At 45.1% G+C, this 24972-nt stretch overlaps 1 protein-coding gene across 1 annotated transcript in view; it reads left to right on the forward strand.

The window, feature by feature from the left end:
* The window catches only part of KIF15 (kinesin family member 15), a 322611-nt gene that overhangs the window by 260368 nt on the left and 37271 nt on the right, over window positions 1-24972 (forward strand). The window contains exons 16-17 of the mRNA XM_085631096.1: window positions 10569-10710; window positions 15452-15646. Of these exons, the coding sequence (XP_085487222.1) occupies window positions 10569-10710; window positions 15452-15646 (337 nt within the window). The remainder of the gene's footprint in view (window positions 1-10568; window positions 10711-15451; window positions 15647-24972) is intronic.

Genomic DNA, 24972 nt, shown 5'->3' on the forward strand with positions numbered 1-24972 from the left:
TACACCTGCTCTGAGCTGGTGTTAAGTCAGACTACAACCTGCAACATGAAAGGGAGCCCAGCCCACACCTGAATGACAACAGATGCAATGGAGCCAACGATCATGCAGCTCGGACACCCAACACTGCTCTGCCACCAGCCCCTTGTCCGCCATCCCCCCTCACCGCCACCCCCCACAAACAAATGTGAGTGCAACATTAGGAAATCTGGAACGTAGCAAATTGGCTGATGTCGCACAATTGGAATTAAGAACATGCATGTGAGGTTGGGCAAATAAGAATCTCAGTCATCTATGGATTTACATATAAAACATTTTATTTAAACAAAACAACAAAATAAAAGTAGGTACAGGCATGTCGTGTCATCCCTCGACAATTTGTGAATCACAGCCTGCAAGACAAAAAGAAAGATAAGATTGTGCGTAATGCGTCCATCAAAGGAGAGAGAGAGAGAGAAAGAAAGAGTGAGAGTGAGAGGAAGACAGAGAGAAAGAGTGAGATACAAGGAAGATAGGGAGAAAGAGAAACCGGGTGAGAGAGAGGAAGAGAAAGAAAGAATATGAGAGAGGAAGAGACAGAGAAAGTGTGATAGAGAGCGAAAGGAAGAGATAGAGAGTGAGAGAGAGAGAAAGTGTGAGTGACAGAAAGGAAGAGATGGAGAGGGAGAGTGAGTGTTGACACTGTGGAGAAAATACTCACAGCTCAATGTTCTGCCACCGGTGTCTCCAACCATGTTCCGGGACATAGTGCAGCCCTCAAGTTTAGTCATCTGAAACATAGTATAGAATCAGTAATGGCAGAGAACATACAACTGCACACGTGTTATTCTGTTTCGCCCCTGTGCACCCCATCGACTCCTGCCGCCCAGACGTGTCTGCCTGTCTTTGGGCACCCAGGCTGCTGTACCCCATCCACTCCCGTTGCCCAGGGGTGTCTACCCGCTGCTGTGCACCTAGGCTGCTGCACCCCATCCACTCCCAGTGCCCGGAGGTGACTGCCCGTTCCTGCGCACCCAGACTGCTGCACCCCATCCGCTCACACTGCCTAGAAGTGTCTGCCCACTCTTCTGCACCTAGGCTGCTGCACACTATCCACTCCCTCCGCTCAGAAGTGACTGCCCGCTGCTGCTGCGGAAACAAGCCTCTGCTCACCTTCCGCCACTGGCGTTTGTGTAAGAGGGTCCACCACGTGCTGAAGCAACCTCCTCAGCCGTTGCGTACACGCGGTCAAGCCGAGCTCACAATTCAGTGTGGGTGTTGATTGCCAGGATGGCCACGCATCATCGCAGGCCTGCTAGACAAAAAGCAAGATAAGATTGTGCGTCATGCATCCATCAAAGGAGAGAAAGAGAGAGGAAGCGAGAAAGAGAGAGTGAGAGGAAGAGAGAGAAAGAAAGAGTGAGAGGAAGACCGAGAAAAAGAGAGAGAGGAAGAGAAAAACAGAGAGAGAGAGAGAGACACAGTGTGAAGAAGAGAGAAACAGGAAGAGTGAGAGAGAAAGAGTGAGAGGAAGAGAGAAAGATAGAAACTGTGAGAGAGAGAGAGTTTGAGGGAGAGAAAGGAAGAGATGGAGAGAGACAGTGAGTACCCACACTGTGGACAAAACCCTCACAGCTCACCTTTCCACCACCAATGTGTCTCCAACCACATGCCGGGCAATAGTGGAGCCGTCAAGCTCACTCATCCGAAACATAGTACAGAATCAGTAATGGCAGAGTACATACGACTGCGCATGCCTAAATCGCTGTCCCGCCTTTGTGCATCCAGGCTGCTGCACCCCATCCACTTCCTCCGCCCAGAGGTGTCTGCCCGCCCCTGCGCACCCAGGACTCGCTGCTCACCTTTCTGTGGACAGGGCACCCTCCACATCATGCAGCCCCACTCTGCAGGCCACCAGGTCTCACATTTGGTGCTGTCTTGATTTTACCATGGCAGAGGACATACCAGTGCACCCGCCATCATTGCAGGTTGCACACCCGCTCAGCCCTTGCGGTGCCACTAACTGTGACCAGTGAGGCTACGCCACGTGGTGGTATGCCCCCGCTGGTCGATGGCTCAGGCCTACACTGCGGTCCAGCAGGGCACACAAACCCTGACCTGTCCGGACCACCGGGACGTGACATCATCACAGGCTGCACACCCACTCAGCAATTACAGTGCCCCTACCTCAGTGCACCGAAAGTCACCATCCCGTGGCGGTGTGCCTGTACCGACCACAGTGCATCCGGTGCACCAAGTCTGAAATAAAATGGCGTGGAGCACGTGCACCCTGTCCTTTTTATTGGCAGGGTCACGTGTCCTGTGACGCTTGTACTTGATGGGTGTGGTGTGGGTGTAAAACAGCCGTCAGGGAGTGGCTGTGGCATACTGACAACTAGACCTGAGAGCAGCAGATCACTGCAACGAAATTCTGGGCCATGTAGCGTTGTTATCCCTCCCTGTATGCGTAAGCGGATTGGGCTGGCCTGGCGTATGCCAGTCCTGCGTGAGACTGTGAACAATGACTCCAGAACTCAGCAGATTCTATATGATATTGGCACAATCAACATCCACTGCTTCTTGATGGTGTATTTTTCCAGTGAGCCCTGTAATCCTGTATTGATAATGTTAGGAGCCTAGTCCTCAGAACATTCTGTAGGGCTTGCCTTCCCAATCCTGCTTTCAGGTATGGTTGACATGAGATAGCTTTGTGTGAGTAGAGAAGGCCCTCTGCGCCACGAATAGATCTGATCCGTTCGAGATCCTGTTGTCTTGAAGTGATCTTTCCCTGCTTTTTGAGCAGGCTTTTTAGGCCTGCCATTGTTAATTGTATGTCCTTTAGGAGATCAGTTGGCAGACCCAATGTCTTGTTGGCCATCAAGAGATACCTTGCCCAGCAAATAGTGTTATCGTTGAAGACTATTTGTAGTGCTGGGGTTAGCTTGCAGTGAAGTTTTAATAGACAAGGTTTCTGAAATCTGGCAACCATTCTAGGAGAATAAATCGGCTCACCTGATTCTGGGGCTAAAGAATTTTTTTCATGGATTTGTCCAATCCCGTCACTGGACTTTGGCATGCTCAAGTTTTCTCACCTCAAGATAATCTGAGGGAGTTAGAGTTTTCTAAGTAAGTCCTGAACTGCAATTGGTTGGATTGTTAAAATCATTAAAGAATCAGTGACATTTAACTAAAGTGTGGCAGTAAAGAACTGTCATACTGCTGTCTAAAACTGAATTCTCATTACCTGAGAAGCCAAGACGCCTGTAATTATGCCCACTTCTTGCTAAAACTGCTTTGCCAGGCAAACAAGCCATTGTCCGTCAGTGGTTTTTCCGGGTTCTCTTGTAGAAAGCTGGCTCTTAATATGATGTACCAAAACGAGGTATATCGTGCAAAGAGTTCAGATATTCCCTTACTAGTGGACAGGGGCTTGCTCTAGCAATCCCAAAGTGCTCTTCGAGGGGGTAGTGTGGTTGAGCAGCCTTAGGCTTATCAAAGAGGAGTGCAGGACATCTGCAAAATGCACACCATAGTCAATAAATAATGCACATGACTCAAAGAGATCCACACCAATTTATAAAAATAACATATATCTTTATATATGTTTAGGCACCAGAATCAATACGATCAGGCAAGTACGTTTTTCAAGAGAAATACTTAAATGTTTAAAAAGTTGGCACAGTGCATTTTCCAGAAGCTGCAATTTTATCCTATCAGAGGAAAAACAAGTATGGCATTCTGGTAGAGTACAGTGACTTACGAGACCAATCTCTTGGGCTTAAGGTGAGCATTGGGCAAGCTCCAAGGCAGCACCAGTAGGTCACCGGGATCGGTCTGCGGGAAAAGAGGCTGAAGTTAGGGCTGGGAGGCCAGTCAGGTTGAACCAACCAGAGGGTTCCAGTATGACCATGCTAGGGGAAGTGGGGACACCAGTGATCCTCTTCTCCTCGGGCCGGCGCGGCTGGGTGCAAAGGGTCTTTTAGGTGTCTGGTTTCTTTATCCGGGAGCAGTCGCGGTTGAGGGGACCTGCAAACGGAGGCTGCAGGCGTCTGCGGTGAGTTCACAAGGGTTGAAAACAAAGTGGACTCTGTCTCTTGAGAGTTTGGGGACTACGCTGACACCGTTGGCCCACTTTGACTCTGGTTGGGGGGCTCAGATGCAGTGGTGCTTGGCGACGTCTGTTTTTGGCAGTTTCAGAGTCCTTGAGGTTCTTTGGATGGATGCAGGAGACCAGATCAGCTGCTCCATGGGAGTCCCTGGGTCTTTGTTGAAGGCAGGCAATCCTCCCACGCTTTGGAGGCATGACAGCTTGCAGGACGAAACAACTTTGGTGCAATTCAATAGTAAACAGACAGGCCAGCAGGGCTGGTGCTAAGTCAGTTGCTCTGATTTAGTCTTTGCTTTTGCGGCTATTCAGTGTCCTTCATGGGTCAGCAGGATTGTTCTTTTCTGGTGCCAGGGGCTCCCCTAAATGCTGGATTTAGGGGTCTTAGGGGAATGTGAGGTAGTAGCCAATGGGCTACCTACCCCTGGGTCACTACACTCCCTATATGACTACTTCCTGTGGGAAGCGGGCTTAACCCTATCTCAGAGTTCCTATGTTTGCCATCGATGGCTAACTTTGAAAAGCCGCTTCCAATTCAGGTAACTCATCTTTATTGTGGTGGTACTAGCCTTAGGGTGGACATGCCGGACTAGCTAATTTTCCCTCCTAGTCCAGGTGCCAAAGACTGTGGATAAAGGGAGTCTGCATCCTCTCCTGTGAGAGAATCCAGATTCTCATACCAAAGGCAGGGGGCTCTTTAAAAATCCTCTGCCTTGGAATGCTAATCTGCAGGTCATGCTGTGGTAAGGGTTGTAAACACCCTCTGCCTGATATATAATCTTTCTGAATATTTATGAACTCCGGCGATCAAAGGCCCTCACCCTTGAGGCTCAGAAACTTGTCTCTGGTGGCAGGCTGGCAAAAACTAGTCCGCACACCAGGAGCTGGTCGAGTTTCAGGGGGCACCTCTAAGGTGTCCTCTAGGTGCATGTATTAATAAATCCAACACTGGCATCAGTGTGCGTTTATTAATACGAGTTGTTTGATACCAAAAATACCTATTTTCAGTGAATCCATCATGTAGTTGGGGAACTAGTTTTCACCAGTGTCCAGCACATGTACTTAAAATGGCTTTCCTGTTAACTTTTACTGGCAGCTATAGAGCTGACCAGCACTGGGCATATCTGCTCATGCAGATATGTCCTCACACGTAGTATAGTGCACCCTGCCTTAGGGCTGTAAGGCTTGCTGTAGGGGTGAATTCCCTATACTGCATGCAGTGTCTGTGGGATGGCTCACAGGGATGTGTACACAACAATAAATCAATGGGGGGAGGGAAAGAGAAGCATTGATCCATTCAGCTTCCAATGGTTAGTACAAAAATATCAAGGTGGGGGGAGAATGGACCACTTGTCCTGTGCACCAGGGTCTTAGTTAACGTGGTTGGTCATCGTTAAAAAACCCTCATATACGTACACAGGCGTTGGGCGGTATATGTTGATTCTCGCCTTAACATACATTGGTAAATATGTATCTGACTTCAAAGAAAGCCGATATAGCGTTTGCTTAACCTCCGTTTTTAGCTCCTTTGACAATATCCACTCCTTGCTGTATAATAAAGGCGCCAGTAATGCGCACGATAATCCTATACCAAGATTGGTTTAAACAGGAATAATAACACTTGAAAATCGTTCTAGCACAGATCTAGGAGAAATACGAGTAGTTTGTTAGGTTGTGATAATATTCACAATTTCTCTTCGCAGGAACAGATACTACTGGTCTGACTCCTTACAACAAAAGTGGTGAGTACAAATATCCACCCCCAGAATCCTTGTGGTGAGCCCAAGATTGCTCCCCTAAACCCCTTTTGGTCCTGACGAAAGCCTCTAGACTCTGCACGAGGCTGAAACATGTAGACCAGATCACACCAGACCCTTACCAGTGCATTAAACCAATAACCAGGTTTTTTACATGCACGATCATTTTTTAATTTCCCCCTGTCATGCATCTCAAGAATAAAGGACACGAGATTTGACATTAGGAATTTTAAATATCACAGTTCACTGAGCACGAGCACACCCTCGTCTTAATATTTCTGACCACTACTGCACAACAAGTTGGTCTTCCTCCTTGGGGAGGTTTAGCATATGGACAAAAAAAAAACAATGATCATGCTATTACGATACACGAAGGCGGAGAATCAACATATACCGCCCAATGCCTGTATACGTATATGAGGGTTTTTTAACGATGACCAACCACGTTAACTAAGACCCTGGTGCACAGGACAAGTGGTCCATTCTCTCCCCACCTTGATATTTTTGTACTAACCATTGGAAGCTGAATGGATCACTGCTTCTCTTTCCCTCCCTTGATTTATTGTAGTTATAAGCAGCTCACAGCTGTGGGAACATAGATCAGACCGAGAACAGGGAGAACGGTCTCCCCAAGCCCTTGCACACCCTACAATTGGGCTAAACGGGCATAAATCAGTACGGACTAGAACACAAAGGTAATCATGGCTGAAATGCAAGGATTGAGCTATACGGAAGAGGAAGTAAATGCTATCCTATCGGAATCTTCATTATTACAAGACAGAGACTTGGCACAAACGTTAACTCAAACAAATGAGTGGGACGAACTCACAGAGACTAAGAAAGAACTAGTCAGAACAGCCATTCATGGCATCATTATGAAGGAATATTTACGCGCAAACTCAGCACCTAAAGGCCTATGGGTACAAAACGCCCCATTCATCTTTCTAAAAGATGTACTCTTTCGCAAAGACTGGTCATCCATCTCATGGAAGTGTACCAGGGACTATTTAGTCCTAATAATTAAAACAGCAACACGGCTAGTTGAAGCCTTAACAATTAGCATACAAACCAGTGAAGCCAAACTAAAAACAACGGTGCAAATCTGTCTTCAAGAAAAAACTTGAGGAAATAAACAAAGAAATGAACGAGACAAAAGAGTATATCACTCAAAACAAAATTCAAAAATTGAACAAAGACCTCAAAAGATTCTCAACGGAGAAGATGCACCCTTACTCAAGAGAAGACTATATCACTCCTGATTACAGGGAAGATGAAGATTCCTCAGCCGAAAGTTCCAACAACAACTCTGACTGGAGTAGTGACGAAGGTACCGCCACAAGGAGAGGGAGAGGCCAAAACAGGAGGAATCAACGCCAAAGAGGAAATAACTGGCAAATGCCGAGGTACTATGACCACCCACCACCTCTTTTTCAACCCTATATGCCTAACTACTCAGGATGGATGAACCCATACTTCCAAGGTCCACCACACATGGGCCCAATGATGATACGCAACCACAATCCTCTTCTTTTTTAGGGAGAGGTCCTGGACGCCAGAGGGGAAGAAGAAAAGGAGTCACCTGGAACGAGCCAGAAAGACAAATGCATACCCGGAGCATGACCAAAGAACAACCAGGAACCAGCTCGACGAGTCATTGGTAGTTAATCTGACGGAAATCACACTTACAAAAGACCAAGAGAGCGTTCTCAACAAAGGCCTGGGCTTCGTTCCAACTCCACCGCTAGACATCTTCAAATTGAAATGTGAACTAGCAGAATTCTGCAGGAAAATCAAACTCAAGGCCTTCTTCAATGAAAAAGAGACACAACCCAAAGAAAGCGACACAAACTTGAGACCCAAATCTACTTTCAATCCACCAACACATCTGATACCTGTTGAGATACAAGCTTTTGAACAAGCAATTATGCAATAAGTAGACAATCTAGGTTCTACAAACAAGAGACCCTACATAAATCTAACCAAGAAGGAACAAAGAGCGATGGACGAACTACGCAAAAAAGATAACCTAATAATAAAACCAGCGGACAAAGGAGGAGCCATTGTTCTACTAACCAAACAAAGTTACAAGCAGCAATGCACTGACCTTCTTTCAGATGAAAGATTCTACATCAAACTTACCTCTGACCCTACAAAGAGACTGCAAAGAACCATTGAACTAATGGTAGATGAGGCAGAGATCAACCAATGGATTTCGAAATATGAGGCCGCTTTTCTAAAAACCAAATCACCTAGAATCCCATATTTCTACTCCCTGCCAAAGATTCACAAGAATAAAATCCCACCACCAGGACGCCCCATAGTGTCAGGAATTGGGTCCGTCTTAGAACCACTCTCTCAATTTGCCGATTCCTGAAACCTTTGGTACAAAAGACGCCCACTTACTTGAAGGATACCCGTGATCTCCTCAACCTACTTGAAGGACAGACCTACAATGAGAACACCATGCTTCTAGTAGGTTTAGATGTTGAGTCTCTATACCAGTCTACCCCAACAAAAGACTCTCACATCTAGTAAACATCAATAATGAGGAGGCTGAAAAGATTATGAATGATATTTTGAGTAAACAGTGAGTGTATATGCAGTAACTGCTGGTGCTGTGACAGATACTGAATGGAAAGCTAAGTTAAGAAAAGATGGTGTTTTATGTGAAATCACTGAGGCAATAAAGTGTGGGAAAGTCAATTCACTGTCCAGACCCTGGTCCATGATTAAGGACGAGTTGGCGGTGGAAGAGGACATTCCTTTGTGTGATACTAGGCTTATTTCATCAGAGAACATCAGGAACAGACTGATATCATTAGCTCATGAGGGTCATCTTGTCATCGTTAAAACACAGGAAAGACTAAGGTCCAGCTATTGGTGGCTGGGAATTGACATTGAAGTTGAGAGATGTGCGAGAAATTGTGTTCAACGTAACAGCAGTATTGAGATTTTGGTCACAAGACATATACCGTTGGTGTGCCGGAAATTTCCATGTCATCCATGGGATGATGTGGTCCTTGACATTGTAGGTCCACTGAAGTGAGAGCATAGTACTCCTTATTTAATTGTTCTTCTTGACTCTCAGTGGGTCGAGGTTAGTTATGTGTTGGACATATCCCCTTCTTGTATCGTACATTTTTTTTTAGTGAATTCTTCAAAAGCGAGCTTTCCCAATTCTCTCTAGTTTGACAACTATCCGCAGTTTTGTTTGGCAGAATTTGAAGACTAATTAAAAAAATGGTGGCATTAAACATAAAAATGTTCAGTATATCATCCAGAAACTAATGGTGCTATAATGGAGAGGTTAAATAAAACATTGAAGGAGAGCATTCAATTCGCTAAGGCTAATATAGATTGGAGAAAAGCTTTACAAGAATGAGTTGCAGCTTACCGCATGTCTCCCCATTCCTCCACTGGATGAAGTGAGATAAAGAAATTAATTTCAATGATTTGGGAGAGTGACGCGAGAAAGAACTCTGTGTAGAAGAAAAGAAAGGAATATTTTGACATAACTAAGAGAGCAAAAGACAACGTGATACAAATTGAAGACATTGTGAAAATTAGAGCTCTGCTCGGATGCACTCAATGGTCCAAATTCGCAAAGGTACAAAATGTGGTTACGCTTTTCAGAACTTCATCAAGACTGATGATGGGAGAATATGGAATCTGAACCGGGTAGTGAAAGATGCTCTAGAGAACACAGGAGCTGAAGAAGAGACTGACTTGTCGGATAACATAGATAGGTGTCAGGAAATTGATTTCATTAGGCATTGCAAAAGAATGTTTGTGGGGATAGGAGGAGTTGTCAACTTCGCAAAGTTCCTGCTTATATCAGATTTTTGTCAATGAGTATCTTGGTTCATGATGTTGTCCTTACTATTGCTCATGTATTATGTGTTTTTTATTATGTTAGTCTTAAGTTTATAGTTTTCGAATCTATGTACTCTTGTGAAGCGAACTATAATTGGTATTTCATTAATGTGTATAAGGTATAGGTAATTTTTATTTACTAATGTAATCTTTTGTTGTTACTTGTGTATTATGTATTATTATGGAGGGAGAAGTGTGATGTCCTGTGACATGTCACCTGGCTACTGCTCCTTGTTTAAAGTAAACATTGAAATGTTATATTGCCGTATTCCAGAGAGGTCAGTTGGGCTGAGCAGAGGAGCTGGCTGGGGTGTTTGACATAAAGCTCTTACCCGAACTGGATCCACCTGAACTGTAAATGTTCATTAATAAGGAACATTTTACAGAAACGATTTGGGGGTTTTGTCAGTGTAGTTGTATACTTTACGTGGAGTATCTGCTCACTTTGTCCCTAACCATGAAGTCTTTAGAGAATATCCTCGAGCTTCAATATGGGGAAAGGGTTGTTGCTTGCAATGCTTTAACAGTATTTCAAGGAGCATGGATCTCTCCCCCAAATGAATTCAAATTGAAAAGGTATGCTCTTTGATTAAAGCTAGTAAGTAATTTTGTCATTATCCTTTTAACATTGTACTCACCTCTGGTTGTGAAAGCTCTTGATAGAGGAAGCATATAATATGTTTAATTGCTTAATGTGAAATTTCTGTGTTTGCCTATTTATTTTTGATACTGCTATGTTTTATTTAGAGAGAGAATGCTAATGGAGATTGATTTGTTCGTTTATTCCCATTCAATCATAGTGGAATTTACTTTTTTTAAACTCCTCATTAAATTAAAATTTATTCTCGTTTGAACAGAAAAAAACATGCAGATCTAGAGTCAGAGATTCAGTCATTGTTAAAGTCAAATAAGCACCTTGAAAATATTTTGGAGGCAACAAAAGCCCATAAGCGCCAGGAGGTGTCTCAGCTGAATAAAATGCATGTGGAAACAATTAAGGTGAGGGTGCAATCAAGTGTTTACCTCGTATTTGCTTTGCTTTTATTTTTCCCTACTATCCCCACTGTTTTTACACAAATAAAAGAATCTTCATATTGATCTTTTAAGTTCTCCATTCCTTATGCTTCTAAATACGCTGTGAGCAAAATGAACAATTGATGAACGGAATGCTGAACAATGCAAACATTCACCTCCAGTCATAAGGTTCTGGGTTTAATCCATTGTTCTTTTGTTCACAATGTCACCCCAGTTTAGACCCAGCCATATGAAAATCAGTCTTGACTCTGTTCCTCAAGGGAACAGTCTAGCCCGAACTGCCAAGCCAGTTCCTCCCTTAATCAGAAACAAGCATCCTGGGACCCGTTTCGGGGCCTCACCCCTCATCAGCCAGGCTAGCTTGAATCTAGTGGCGCAGTGAGCACCGGGCCCACCTCTGGGCATAACCTTCCCACTTAGGGCGACAAAAGCTAAAGGAACAATTGATGGAAGGAATGCTGAACAATGCAAACATTCACCTCCAGTCACAAGGAAAGTCAAGTTAGCCTGGCTAATGAGGGGTGAAACTCCAAAACCGGTCCTAGGATGCTTGTTTCTGGTCCAGTGAGGACCTTACCAGGTAGTTCTGGCTGGACTGTTTACATTGGGAACAGGGTAAAGACTGATTTTCACATGGCTGTGTTTAAACTGGAATGGCATGGGGAGAAAAAAAAACGATGGATTTAGTCCAAGATCTCTGTACTGGGGGCAATGACATTCTTCAACATTCTGTCCATCTGTTGTTCTTTTTGCTTTTGTTTTAATGCGCTATGGTCATGTCTTGCAGTTTCTGCCCCAAATTATTTTTTGGGATGAATGTGCCACCACTGCTCTGAACAGTGAGACGCTTTTTCCTCCCCGCGTAGAAGAAGCATTTTGTTTTTCATTTGCCTAGGTGTATGGCTCTGCTGTGTTAAAGGAAACTAGAGTTGATGAATGAAATGTGCATTAGTTTCACTTAATATTTTTGATAGCATGAAAATCTAGTGAGTTCTTCATATGTAAACAAGATCCGTAAGGTTTGAAATTTGTGGGTGTGCCGACCTAAATGAGATTGAGCTGCTCCATGATCTTTACGCTGTACCTTAGATCATTTTAGGATTCCAGGAAATTAGGGAAATGGGTTGTCTGTTTTTTTGTGTGTGTCTAGGAAATCTGGGCTCTCTCGGTGGTACCCTGTTGCTTTAGGCCAATGCTCATGGGATCTTCTAATGAAGCACATGCTCCTGAATCTCATGTCACCTGAGGAAGCCACAACAGATAGTGATTCCTTCAATATCTATTTTGAGAGTTGATTTGTACTTTTCTGTAGTATCCTAATTAAAACCATAAGTCAAACCAGTTAATTTCTGCATGGGATATTCAATACAGAGAATCGGTACCTAGAAATGGTGAAAATGGGTCTTCAAAACTAAAGAAAATCTCTTACAGGATTACGGGTAAAGTCTCTGAACCACTATTTGATGCTTGCACAGTCACCAGCCCCAGTCAAAGAACGGTTTGATTAAGTCCTAACTTTAAAAACAAATCAAGCATTTACAAAGCTAGTGGGATTGGGTTTAATGTGGTAACACATGAAATACAGAACTAGCACATTAAAGAACGCTAAATGTGAAAAATTAAAGCTGACTGGATTGAATGCTCCTTTGCCTTCATTACAGTCTTGTTTTTGTTTCTATGTGAAATGAAGGTGCGATAGCAAGGTAGCCTTTATTATAGTAATCATTTTGTTTCTGTGACGAAGAATGAAACTGGTTAGAATTGAAGGCTTGCTTTCCACAGATCTTCATTTTACATAGAAACAAACAAAAGGCTGTAATAAAGGCAAGAGAGCCTCCAATATAGACATCTTTCATTTCTTTGAAAACTTTGTAATAAAGCCTCCGTTGCCGCTCCCTATTACATGCTGAAGGATACAACCAATAGCATTAGGTGAGCTCCGCTAGGCTGAGCCAGGCTGCGAATGTTAAAATCTGGTCAATTGCTGACAGTGACTGGTTAAAAGATTTGAAAAAAGTGATTGAAAGTAGTAGGCTCAAAGCACACTAAGAGTATTACAAACGATGCTGCCCAAACCTAAAAAGCAATGCTGCAGGAAGAAGAAAGAAAGATTGAATTGTTCAAGAAAATCACAAAAGCATACACAATAAAACTGTACAAAACCGGAAAATAGAAGGTCTAAATCACAGCCATTACAGTTTACAACAGGCAAGTTAAAAATGCATGTGTTTTACTAAAAATATCTAAAAAGATCATCCGCACATCCCATCCCGCTGAGCTCTATATTAACACATAGACGTCGACTTACATCCCCATGATGCAATCAACACTATCAACTCGACGATCACAGCCTGGCAGGCACTGGGCCGAGTAGCTGGGAAACTGCTGTTGTACTCTCCGCTGCTTCCTATCGCTTACCATGTGGACATTTCGGTGACCCACGAGGTGGGAGCCATGCGCACACTGGCTCAGGTGGGCATTGCCAAAATGCAGGACCTATACCCTAATGGCACTTTTTTGACATCTGCTGATGTTGACTGTATCCGGCATAAAACCCTACTGTTCGCATTCTCGCTTCACAGACTGAGAAAGCATTGCAGGCCCACTTGCCGATGTTCCCTGCGGAACCCCCGACCTCCTTGGCATTACACACCTTGCTTACCAGCCCCACCCGATACAAGCTTGTCACTAAATTATACCCAGCTGCTAGGTAGGATAGGGCCCTCTCCGATGAGAGCCTAGATAAATGGATGAAGGTTTGGACCCAAAGCTGACTCGGGAGGAATGGGAACACTGTTGTAATCTGATTAGCGCCCTCCCCTCTAATGGGAACTTGCGTATTATACATTTCAAATACCTTTACCAGGTCTACAATACAGCCCACAGGCTTTGTAAATACGGTCTCATAGAAATGGAAACGTGCACGGTGTGGTGCCTCGGGTGCGGACTTTTGGCACCTGGCCTGGGCCTGTAGGTGGGTGAGGGACTATTGGACTTAGGTGGTTGCTAAACTGTCCAAAATTATTGGGGTTGAATTGAGTCACTCACCGCAGGTGTTTATTGGGGCTACTCCCTTTTCTGAAAGGTGTTAAGGGTAAGCTAGCAAGAGTGGCGCTGCTTATTGCCATGCGGCGAGTGGCGATGGTGTGGGATAACAAGCGGAGTCCTACAGTTGAACTATGGCTCAGGGATTTGACGTTTTGCAGAGAGAATTTTGTATTATACGCGGAGGAACTGCCAGTGACTTCCCAACCGAATGATATCTGGGAGCCTCTATTGATCTACCTACGCACGATTGTACAGCCTGATACCCCTGAAATTGCGACTGTGTAAATAATGCTCAGTATCAATGCATGAGATGTACAATTATTGCAACTGTATTGCCAAAACTGGAATCTACCCTCTGTGTATGTACCTTATGGCCATGAGTTGTTTGAACAGTAATGTTTTTGTTTTTTCACATTGTCATAATTTTTCAATGCCTCATCTGTGAACTGTATGAGACTATATGAAAATCAATAAAAAAATTAATTAAAAATATCTAATAGGATCATTAAAAATCCCATCGATACCAACATTAAACACAGTATAAAATTTCACTGCCCGTTCAAGATCGTGTATAAAAGGTGAGTCATGAAAAACAGATGGTGGGAGACAAAAAAGCTGGTCTCACTTGGCTGAAATTCAAAGGCAAAAGAAGCGGATGGATATACTTATGATGAAGACTGTAGCATTTTGGGCATGTCATGAGAATGTGAGAGGTATCAGGAATGGAAACTTCATCGTAACAACATGCCTGTAAGTCAGACTTTAGACCAGGTCCTTTCAGGCAACAACAGTTGATAAAACCGATACAATCTAAAATAGTTGAACAACCTGTGATGGAAAATGGACATCTCCAACATCAAATAGGGTTGCATCCCAGGGACAGTTTTTACCATAATAAAATGACACATAGAGCGCTTATGAAGTGCTGCGGACTCTCGCTCCTCTGCCGCCCTAGCAAGAAAAGTCTGTTTTATCCAAGAAATTACCCCCCTCTCAATGCGCTCCGGCTCAACAAAAAGCTCAGGGAGGCCCAAAGAGGTTAAAGTTCGTCAGATGTTATGGAAGCCATGGAATGCGTGACTTGCATTCCAAAGCCAGACAGTCACGAATGAGAAGCCTATTAAGGTTCAGGTACTCCTTTAACCAAATTGACAGCCAAAGAAGCAAGGGGTGTAACCCAATATAGTCAGAAATATATCCCAGCCCAGCTTCCTCATGAACTGTCTCAGAAGGTGTACTCTGGGGAACTCTGATAAGACCTTTCAGAAAATAGTTTTCAATGACGTGTAATTGGGCAGGTGACCCAATGCTGCAGGACTTAATTTAAAGTGCAGTCCCGCTGCTTAATTTGTCGTTTGCGTCTGTGGTGCTTTACATACTTTGCGAGAATTGTTAGCTGTACTCTGGTGTCTTATGGGATGCAAAATGTGTTCACACATTTCTATAGCAGGTTTTTTAACTACAGAAGTGTAGAATAGCTAGAATGATGCTATCCAATGATCAGCAGCTTTACAATCATATTAACAATTAGAAATATGTGACCCCTTTAGTTGTAATGGAGTGCTGAAGATTAGAATTGATGACCATTATGGAAGAAGGCTACTGTAACTTGAGCAGTGTCATTTTTCATGCAGTTAACTGTTTCTTTCTTATTCAGAATATGACTACTCCAACAAAAGCTTACTACTTAAGATCTCGCCTCGTTCCCCGAATGAGCCTTGAAATCGTACAAAATGGTTACGATACACCAACATCTGGAGAGCAAATGGATGAAATTTGCAATGAGCCAATTCCACCTGAAATGAAGGAGCAAGCTTATGAAGCTATTGCAGAGGAGCTCAGACTTGTCCAGGTAATTTGTTCCTTAGATTGTTGAATTTTGTTCTAAAAATGAGAATATATTAACTGCCAGAGTGTTCTTTGAAGAAAAGAAAATTTATGCATTGGCTTGATGGAGCAGAGTGGATGAATAAACCACTGGCATCCTGAGATGCACAGGCAAGATTGCCTAGGAGATCTTTTGGATACAAGGACCAGTGAGCACTAGGACATACAGCCTTGCATTGGCACATGCAGATTAAAAATTTGTGGTTCACTTTATCCACAGAAACATCTTAAGCCGAAGAGAATATTTGTGGTTGTTAAGGAATTTCTAAGTAAAGTTGTGGGAAGGAAGTGCTGGCATTTAACACTAGTGTTCTCTGTCAACAAACTGAGAATCACTGATATTATTTCCATTCAATCATTCCTTCTGATGGCTCTTGAAAGACTTTTCTGTTGTGGATTATATTCATTCTATGAATGGTGCACTTGTATTTCCATCATGGTACACTGTAATGTAGTATTTTCTGTGCTTTCTGGAAGTTTTTTTTTACCCATTTCACTTACCAGAAAGTGGAAGTGCACTGGGATCCCTCGTGCCTGAGGGTTGACTGCGTTTGTCAATCTGTGCTATTCCAATTTTGAACATGCAACCAATTTTGTGACTGCATTTAGTTTTTGTTAATGTAAACGTGATCACAGCTTTGATGGTGTTTAGCTAAATGGTCTATGAAAGAGCTTCACACTGTAGATGAGGAGGAAAGATGGGTGCAGCGCACGAGGAGGAAGTAGGGTGCCACTGCTGCTAAAGGGGCTGCAGGTTGGTGCAAAGTTTAGTTGGCGTGGATCCTAGCAGACAGTCCGCTGACATGCAAGGTATAAAGTCAGTGGAACAACTTTGGAAGTAAGGCAAATATGTTGCTTTAGAATGCTAGAAATGCAAATGTAATACATTTGATATATATCCTACTGGCAGGCGCCAGTAGGTAGTTATAGTTAGGACCTGATTTCTATTAAAAAGCTGTTTTTGGTTTGCCAACAACTTTGCCGTCGTTTAACGAATATTTGTGAATTTTTTAAAACTATCAGTGCAGTCACTTCAGCTACTGTCTTGAGAATTTTGTGGGTTATCTGTCAAGCGTGGGGGTGAGAAAACCGGGGAAGGGGGGTGTCTCTCAACACTTTTTCTCCGTGTAAATTTCCATAGGAAAGATTAGATACTGCTACAGCCCGAACTGCTGAACGGAATTACATCAAATTAGGTGAAATGGTAGCTCTTGGTCCAGAAAGCACTCTTTTTGTTAAATGGTGTAAATCCATTCAGTAGTTCCTGAGAAATTTTAAGATTTCTCAAATATACAACTGTGGCTGTGGTGGATCTGCGAACCCTGCCGATCTCGTGCCTGAGATTTGATTGGCTGCCAACACTTCAAAACAGGAAGTGTCAACATCCATCTTGTGACTCTGTTAAACTGAGTCATAAGCAAAACGTTTTTTTAAAAAAAAGGAAAAAAGGGGTCCCACTTCCTGGGGCTAATTGTTTGAAATGCGGGGAACCACGTGCCCCCCTCCCTCTGCCCCAGGGACCGCCACCTCCCCTGGGCTATTTTTAATTATGATGCATGGGGGGGCTCCTGTCCCCCACCCCTGGCAGCCCCAAGGACCGCCACCTCCCCAGGGCTATATTTAGATTAGATTAGACCCCCCATGCAGCCCCGGAGAGCGCCGCAGTCTGTTTTCAAGATGGGATGGGGGGGGGGGTCATGCGGCCCACTCCTGGAGCCGTAAATGGCCCTTGGGATGACCACTCTTCAGGGCTGGCTCCAGCAGTGTCCCGGGGTGCTTACCCCCCAGACATTGCAGTTTGCTATGGCTTGGCAGGAACACTCCTCCTGCCAAGCCATAGCAAACTCTGCTCCTATTCATGGAAGCTAGAGCAGTAAAAATGCTCTTGCTTCCATGAAGCCGTACAGAATTGCTTTTGGACAGGGGAAGCTGCATGTTTGCAGCTTCCTCTGCCACATGGCCGCCGTCCTTTAAAGTAAAAAAAAAAAAAAAAGATAAAAAATATAGGGCAGGCCCAGGGCCAAACGAAGCCTAGCAGCCCCCCTTCCTTCATTTCAACAAAAAAACTGGCCATATTAAAAAAAAAAAAAAATTAAAAAAAAGAAAAGAACCTGTCCCTGGGGGAACGGGGTCCACAGGCCCGAATTTGGCAGAGCAAAGGGGGCTACGCAGCCCCATCCCTAAAAAAAAAAAAAAAATTTAAAACCTCTGGCAAGTCACCGGGGGACATGCCCCCTTTACTATCACTTTGCAAACGGACCTCCTGGCGCAGTTTGGGGGGAAAAAATCCCCTTGAATGCTATAGGTCTTTACGGGCCTACAAGCCCTCTTGTTACCTCCATAAGACCCGGACAGCGGGACTGCTGAGAGGACTTGAAGGCCACTCTCCCTTTCTCTACCACCCTGCAAACACACCTCCTGGCCTCATTCTGGTTGTGGAATGAATTCCACTTTACTCCTGATGGCCTTAGGACTAAAGTGGGCTATTTCCCCCAACCAGTAGTGCGTTAGGAGGCGTGAGGCGTGTTTGCAGAGTGGTGGAGAAAGGGGGCGTGGCCTCTGACCACCTCTCAGCAATCCAGCTGTGTGGGCCTTAATGGAGGTAACAGGAGGGCTAATTGGTTCCCAAGGACGTCCTTGGGGAGGGGGGGGGAGAGGGGGGGGCGGAAAGGGAGGGGGGGGCGCGGGGGGGGCGGGGGGGGGAGGGGGCAGCAACACCTCCAATCTGTTAATGAAAGAATGTTATGGCGCACAACCCACTGAAGGGTACAAATTGAGCTAAAGGCACTTCAAGTCCCAGGATGCATTGATGTTTCACTCACGTGTGAGGCCCACTGGAGGGCAGTATCATTAACTTGGCATTATAGTGAGGGTGCCTTTTTAGCATTGCTGCAAAGTTCCCTGAAAACCTGTCAGCAAGGAGCAAGTGCTCCGAAACATGTTAGGCAAGAATGTTATCTGAATGAAGCATGACGGTTTTGCTTTTAAAAAAGAAAGGATTTGTAAGAATTGTTCAGCTGCAGAGTGAGTCTTCAATGGAAGGCAAACTTGGAAACATTAATAAATGAAAAAACTGAAGAAAACAAAGGTTGCAGGGACGTTATAGTTTGGGGCAGATTCCACTTGTACAAACTCAGAGAAATTCTGCAGTTCTAGTTACCTGAGCTAACTATAACTTACCCCCCACAATGCACTGCTTATGACCTCTCATATTGCATCACTCATGACATAGTCCGTGACATGTCAAATTACATCACTGATGACACCATTCAGTGAGTAAGTATTTTGCAAGAGTTTGAGTACTACAAAACGCATAGTAGCGTACTAGGTTTACTACTAATGAGGGATGCTACTTTTAATATCTATCATGTGAGTGGCTGTGTGACTGTATTTATCCAAATGCGTATCAGTGTGTAAGTGGCTGTAAGGGTGTGTAAGTGGTTGTGTGAGATGCTGTGTGAGGATTTGTATTGATTAGTGAGTGGGTGTGTCAGTGGATGTATGGGTGGGTGAGTGACAGTGTTATTGGCTCGATCAGTGGGTAAGTGGGTGTGTAGTGACTGTATGGGTAAGTGAGTGGGTGTGTAAGTGGCTGTTTGAGTAGGTGTTTCGTTACTTGACTGTGAGTGACTGCATTGGACAGTGAGTGTCTGTGTGAATGCCTGTTTGGGTGACTAGGAGTGTGTGAGTGCTTGTATGGATGTGTGAATGGGTATGCAAGTGATTGAGTGAGTTGAGTGTATGAGGGCTTCTATGGGTGAGTGAGGGGCTGTGTTGAGAGGCTGATTGGGTGAGTGAGTGGGTGTGTGACTACAGGTAAATAGGGGTGTGTGTGAGGACCTGTATGGGTGAGTGTGTGGTTATGTGGCTGGCTGTATGGGTAAGTCGCTGGTTGTATGAGTGGCTGTATGGGTGAGTGAATGGTTGTGTGAGTGGGTGTACGAGTGAGTGGGTATGGGAGTGGCTCTATGGATGAATAAGTGGGTGTGTGTGTACTGGTATAGGTCTGTGAATGGTTAGGTCAGTGGTTGTACGGGTGTGTTAGTGGGTGTACTCATGCACATGTTATAGGGAGAGCCCCAGGGCCCCGCGACCCCAGCCGACTCCCCGCATGATGCAGGAACCTGATTTGCACCCGTCCTGAGGGTGCAGCTCTTTATGCTGCACCCTTTGGGCAGGAGCAAAATCTTGTTCAGTTTCCCTGCCTGCAACAGTGCAATTACAAATCTGCTCCCAGCATTTTTAAAGCTCCCGCCCGCTGGGAGCAAACTTTGCATTTGCTTCTGTCTGGTGGAAGCATTTTCAAATGTTTCCCTGCCCACGCTTGTGTAAGCAGGGAAACAACTGTGTCCTGGAGTTGGGCTCCCCAGCAAGTGAGTCCTCCCTGGCGGATGGGCTCATTGAAGGCTCAGGGAGGGGGGGGGGGCCTCATTTTTTTTTTTTTTTTTATTTGTTTTATAAATGTCACGTCCCTGGAGATTGGGTGACTTGTAAAGGTTTGGGGAAGGGGGCCGCTAACTGTCTTTCCTAAATATTATCCCCATGGCTGAAAACTGCACAAGTGTGGGGGTGTTTGTGCCCTTATTAAAGGCATTGGGCCGTGGGGTATGGGGTCCCCAGGGCAAATACAGCTCAGAGAGGGCATGCCTCCCTCCCCATAAAAATGAAATTGGCCCACAGGGGATGTAGTCCCCGGTGCCAAATACAGCTTGGGGAGGGGTGGTCACCCCCCCCCCCCCCTCCCTCCCCCCCCCCCCCCTCTTAAAGAATGCCACCCTGGGCGGTCATTGTTTTTTTTTTTTTTTCTGTGGTCCCACACGAGTCTCTTAGAATCGCCGCAAAATATCCCAAAAAATTTCAGGGCAGGGGCGTAAATTCCCGAGTCTTGTAATGGCTACCAGCAACATTTTTCTCATGTTGCTGCCAGCCAGTTGGAGCGCTCGCTGCCGTGGTAATCAGACTCGTGCGGGGAAGCGGACTCGTGCGGGGAAGCAGACTCGTGCGGGGAAGCAGACTCGTGCGAGGAAGCAGACTCGTGCGGGGAAGCAGACTCGTGCGGTGAAGCAGACTCCCGGGGCCAATCAGAATGCTCTATTTTTAAATTGGTGGTCCTGCAAGCCTCTCGCGGACCCAGCTGTCCATATATACAAATATTTTTAAACCTTAATTGCTCAAAAACAACTGAACAGGTTTTCACCAAATCACAATAGGCACAATCTGCGGACCCGTATCTAACTTCCTGCTAAATTTGGTGTAATTACGTTGTGCTGTTTACGCAGTAGCGCTTCTTTAAGAAGTCTATGGAAAATGCATGGGGATTTTGTGTTTTGGGACTTTTTTTTTTCAGCCCCCACTTGACAGATTACCCCAAAACTTTCAGTGCTCAAACTAGGCAGAAAAGAGCACTTTTTCTAAATGTTTCGTGGAGATTTGTCAAACGGTGCCAAAGTTATTAGCAACACAAAAAACACATGTCCTAAGCTTTTTCCTCTGCCAAAAATTTGGATTTGCAATAAACCACGAACACTGCTTATACGTTTGTCTTTGTTGGAACCCAATGAGCATTGTGGCATATTTACAAAATGCTCGGGCATCTCGTCCTGCACCCTGGCGCACAGGCAGCATGCCGATCTATGCGCACAAACTAGATAGATCTATCTCTCTCTCTCTTCCCCTCCCTCAGGACTTATTTTCCATAGGAAAATTATATTTTTGCAATGGTGCAGTTTGACAGATCTTCATGAAATGTTCACAACTAGTTTGACAGTCACTTCAGTTGCTGTCCGGAGAGTTTCCGGGTGGTCCATCAACCTGGGGCTGAGAAAAAGGGAGGGGTCCCTTAACACCTTTTCCACAGGCAATTTCCCATGGGGATTTTAGACATGATTACAAGCCCGAACTGCTGAACAGAATTACACAAAATTTGGCAGAAAGCTAGATCTTGGTCCAGAAAGAGTGCTTTTTGATATTTGGTGTAAATCTGTACAGTATTTTTGGAGTCATTAAAGAAAAAAGATGTATGTACATCTAGAGACGCGGATCCGCCACAGTAGATCTGTGGATCCATGTGCCTACCGCAATGCCGTGATTGATTGGCTGGCTGCAACCTGAGAGAAAAGTTGCAACCACCATTTTGTCAATCTGGACACAGTTGTTGGGAGGGGTCGGGGAAATTAAGTGTAAGTAGGATATAAGGGATCGGGATAGAGGTATCGTGACCCAGGATACTGATGGAGGGTTCTTCGAGGGACCCATCATGGACAACAAATTGTCCAGATTTTTTATTTTGTGCACACGAGGATCCACCCACTCAGAGACTCATAACACCACTCACAGATCCACACACACACACACACCCCTGCACAGCAACTCCCACACCCAATCAGAGACTCACACACACCCACTCTCAGACCCACACAGTCACTCCCACTTACACAGCTTTTCACAGACCCACACAGCTTTTCACAGACCCACACAGTCACACATAGTCACTCAGAGGCCCAGACCCACTCGCTGGCACACACCGGCGCACACACACCCACACATGCGCAGGCATGCACCCACGTGCACGCACACACATGCAGGTGCGCACAAACACACGTGCACGCACACAATAGCGCGCACACAGGCACAGACAGACAGACAGACAGGCACAGAAAGACACACAGGCACAGACACACACCCACCCACTCGGAGAACCAGTCACCCACCACACCGGCACTAAACACCCGCTCGAAAAACCAGTCACACCCACCCACCCACCCACTCAAACACACTCGCCCACTAAGAGAACCAGTCACACACCCACAAAGGCGCTCAGCTACTCCCTCACCCACTCACAGACCCACCCAGCCAATCACATCCACTCACAGACCCACCCACTAAATCACACACACACACACATCCTCACACCTCTACAGCCACTCATGCACCCGCCCACTCACGCAGCCAGTCACATGCACTCATGCACCTACTCACCTACACAGACCCCCAGTCTCACAGACAGACCCCCAGTCTCACAGACAGACCCCCAGTCTCACAGACAGACCCCCAGTCTCACAGACAGACCCACAGTCTCACAGACAGACCCACAGTCTCACAGACAGACCCACAGTCTCACAGATAGACCCCCAGTCACGCAGCCAGACCCCCAGCCAAACACACACCCAGCCAATCGCACACACCTACTCACAGACCCTCACATGCGCACTGACACACCCAGCACACATCCAAGTTACCGGTATTTCATAGTTAGGAAATTGAAAATGGCATTAAAATAACAGTAGAAATGAACTGAAAAAATCAGAGGTTATAGGGGCATTATGGTTGGGAAGTAGAATTTAAAAAAGTCTCAAATTCATAAAGAAAAAAAGAAAGGTTACACGGACTTTATAATTATGTTAATATTTTACACGCGAAAAAACATAGAAATTCAGCAGTTACAGTTATCTCAAGTAACTGAAACTTGTGCCCCAAGGTAACTATAATTTGCGCCCTTGCTAATTACCCCACATATTACATCAATCAAGACACCTTCTGTGACATCCTTGATAATATTAGGTTCTGTGAGGGGTTTAGTTGGTGAAGGAAGAATGGCGCTCAAACATAACACACCAAGGGTCAGAAAGTGGATTGGTAAGTACGGTGCTGCAAGATCAGGGGAAAACAAACCCTGGCAAGAAAAAGAACCCCTGCGATTTGGGGTGTAGGAGACACCCACTACAAATGAAGACAGGTTCTGCGCACACGTTTAAGAGTAAACACAATGTGGTGGGACCGGAGGGTAAGGCTGAAAGTACGAAGAAGGTCTACACCAGAAATGTCTTTGTAGGTTTAATCGTGCGTATCATCAAATGAAAAAAGGAACATGAGAACAACCAGCCGACACGTGTTTCGTCAACGGGAAACAACCCGTGACTCTTCAGGGCTGGGAAGGACACAAAGAGAACAAATAAACATACAAATCATAATAAAATGGTAAAGAAACAAGAACGGTCGAATGTGGATGAACATCAGGTAGATGTCCCTCTGTAAGGAAAAGAAAACAGGAACACAAAGGAATGGCATAGTGAGAGAGTACAAACGGTCCTTGGACATGTACATGCGGAACAAACTGCGCGGCAACTATTGTGGAGGGGCCAAATCATAGTTGTAAGGCGACAGTAGGGTTATAAGGGGTAACAATAGTACCACATGCATTGGAGGTAATGCAAGGAAGACTTGATTGCCACACAGTACGTGAAAGTATCCGACAAATCATCAGTAATCAACAGTGAGAAAGCCATTCAAAAAGTGCAGAGGGATGAACGAAAACTGAGAATTTTTAGAGAAAACTGAAGCGAAAGAAACAGAAATGAAAAATTCCAGGTAGTCGGTACAAAGGTAGAAAGGCTATGAGAGAGGAACCACAGGCAAACAGAAAAAAGGTGCAGTGACTGGTAAACATGCGTATTACGAACGGGCACCACCACGGGTGAAACGGACTGAGAAGGCGTGGGGAGGGTAGTCCACTAACGGTGAGCAATTGATAAAAAGTGAAGAAAGGGCGGTCCGCGAGAGAGGGAAACGGAAGGGTAGAGTGACAGAGAACAGTGGAAGAATACAAAAAGTAAGCGACCCAAGACGCGTAACGAGTAACCGGGCATGGTACAAGGCAAGTGAATGTGAACAAGAGCAATATAGAGAACGATCAAACATGACAGGTGTGATAGAAATCTACCTGAAAAGAATAAGGATGGCAGGTAGCCAAAGTTAGTCTTGATGGGTGGAAAGAGGTGAGGATATCACCGTATTGGCTGCGGTATGCGGATTTTACCGCCATTTGTCCCTGCCGCTTTGTGCAAGTGACTTCTTGGTGTTCTTACTGCGCCCACGGTAAGCGACTCCCACTCGGCCTTTCTTTTATTACTGACCGACCTTTGCGCTTACCCCTGTACTTTTCCTTCTAGCGCCTACTCCGAAGCCTTCCACACTCCTGCATACCGCAGCCAATACGGTGATATCCTCACCTCTTTCCACCCATCAAGACTAACTTTGGCTACCTGCCATCCTTATTCTTTTCAGGTAGATTTCTATCACACCTGTCATGTTTGATCGTTCTCTATATTGCTCTTGTTCACATTCACTTGCCTTGTACCGTGCCCGGTTACTCGTTACGCGTCTTGGGTCGCTTACTTTTTGGATTCTTCCACTGTTCTCTGTCACTCTACCCTTCCGTTTCCCTCTCTCGCGGACCGCCCTTTCTTCACTTTTTATCAATTGCTCACCGTTAGTGGACTACCCTCCCCACGC

This window comes from Triturus cristatus, chromosome 10, assembly GCF_964204655.1.
Source record: "Triturus cristatus chromosome 10, aTriCri1.1, whole genome shotgun sequence".
Lineage (NCBI taxonomy): Eukaryota > Metazoa > Chordata > Amphibia > Caudata > Salamandridae > Triturus > Triturus cristatus.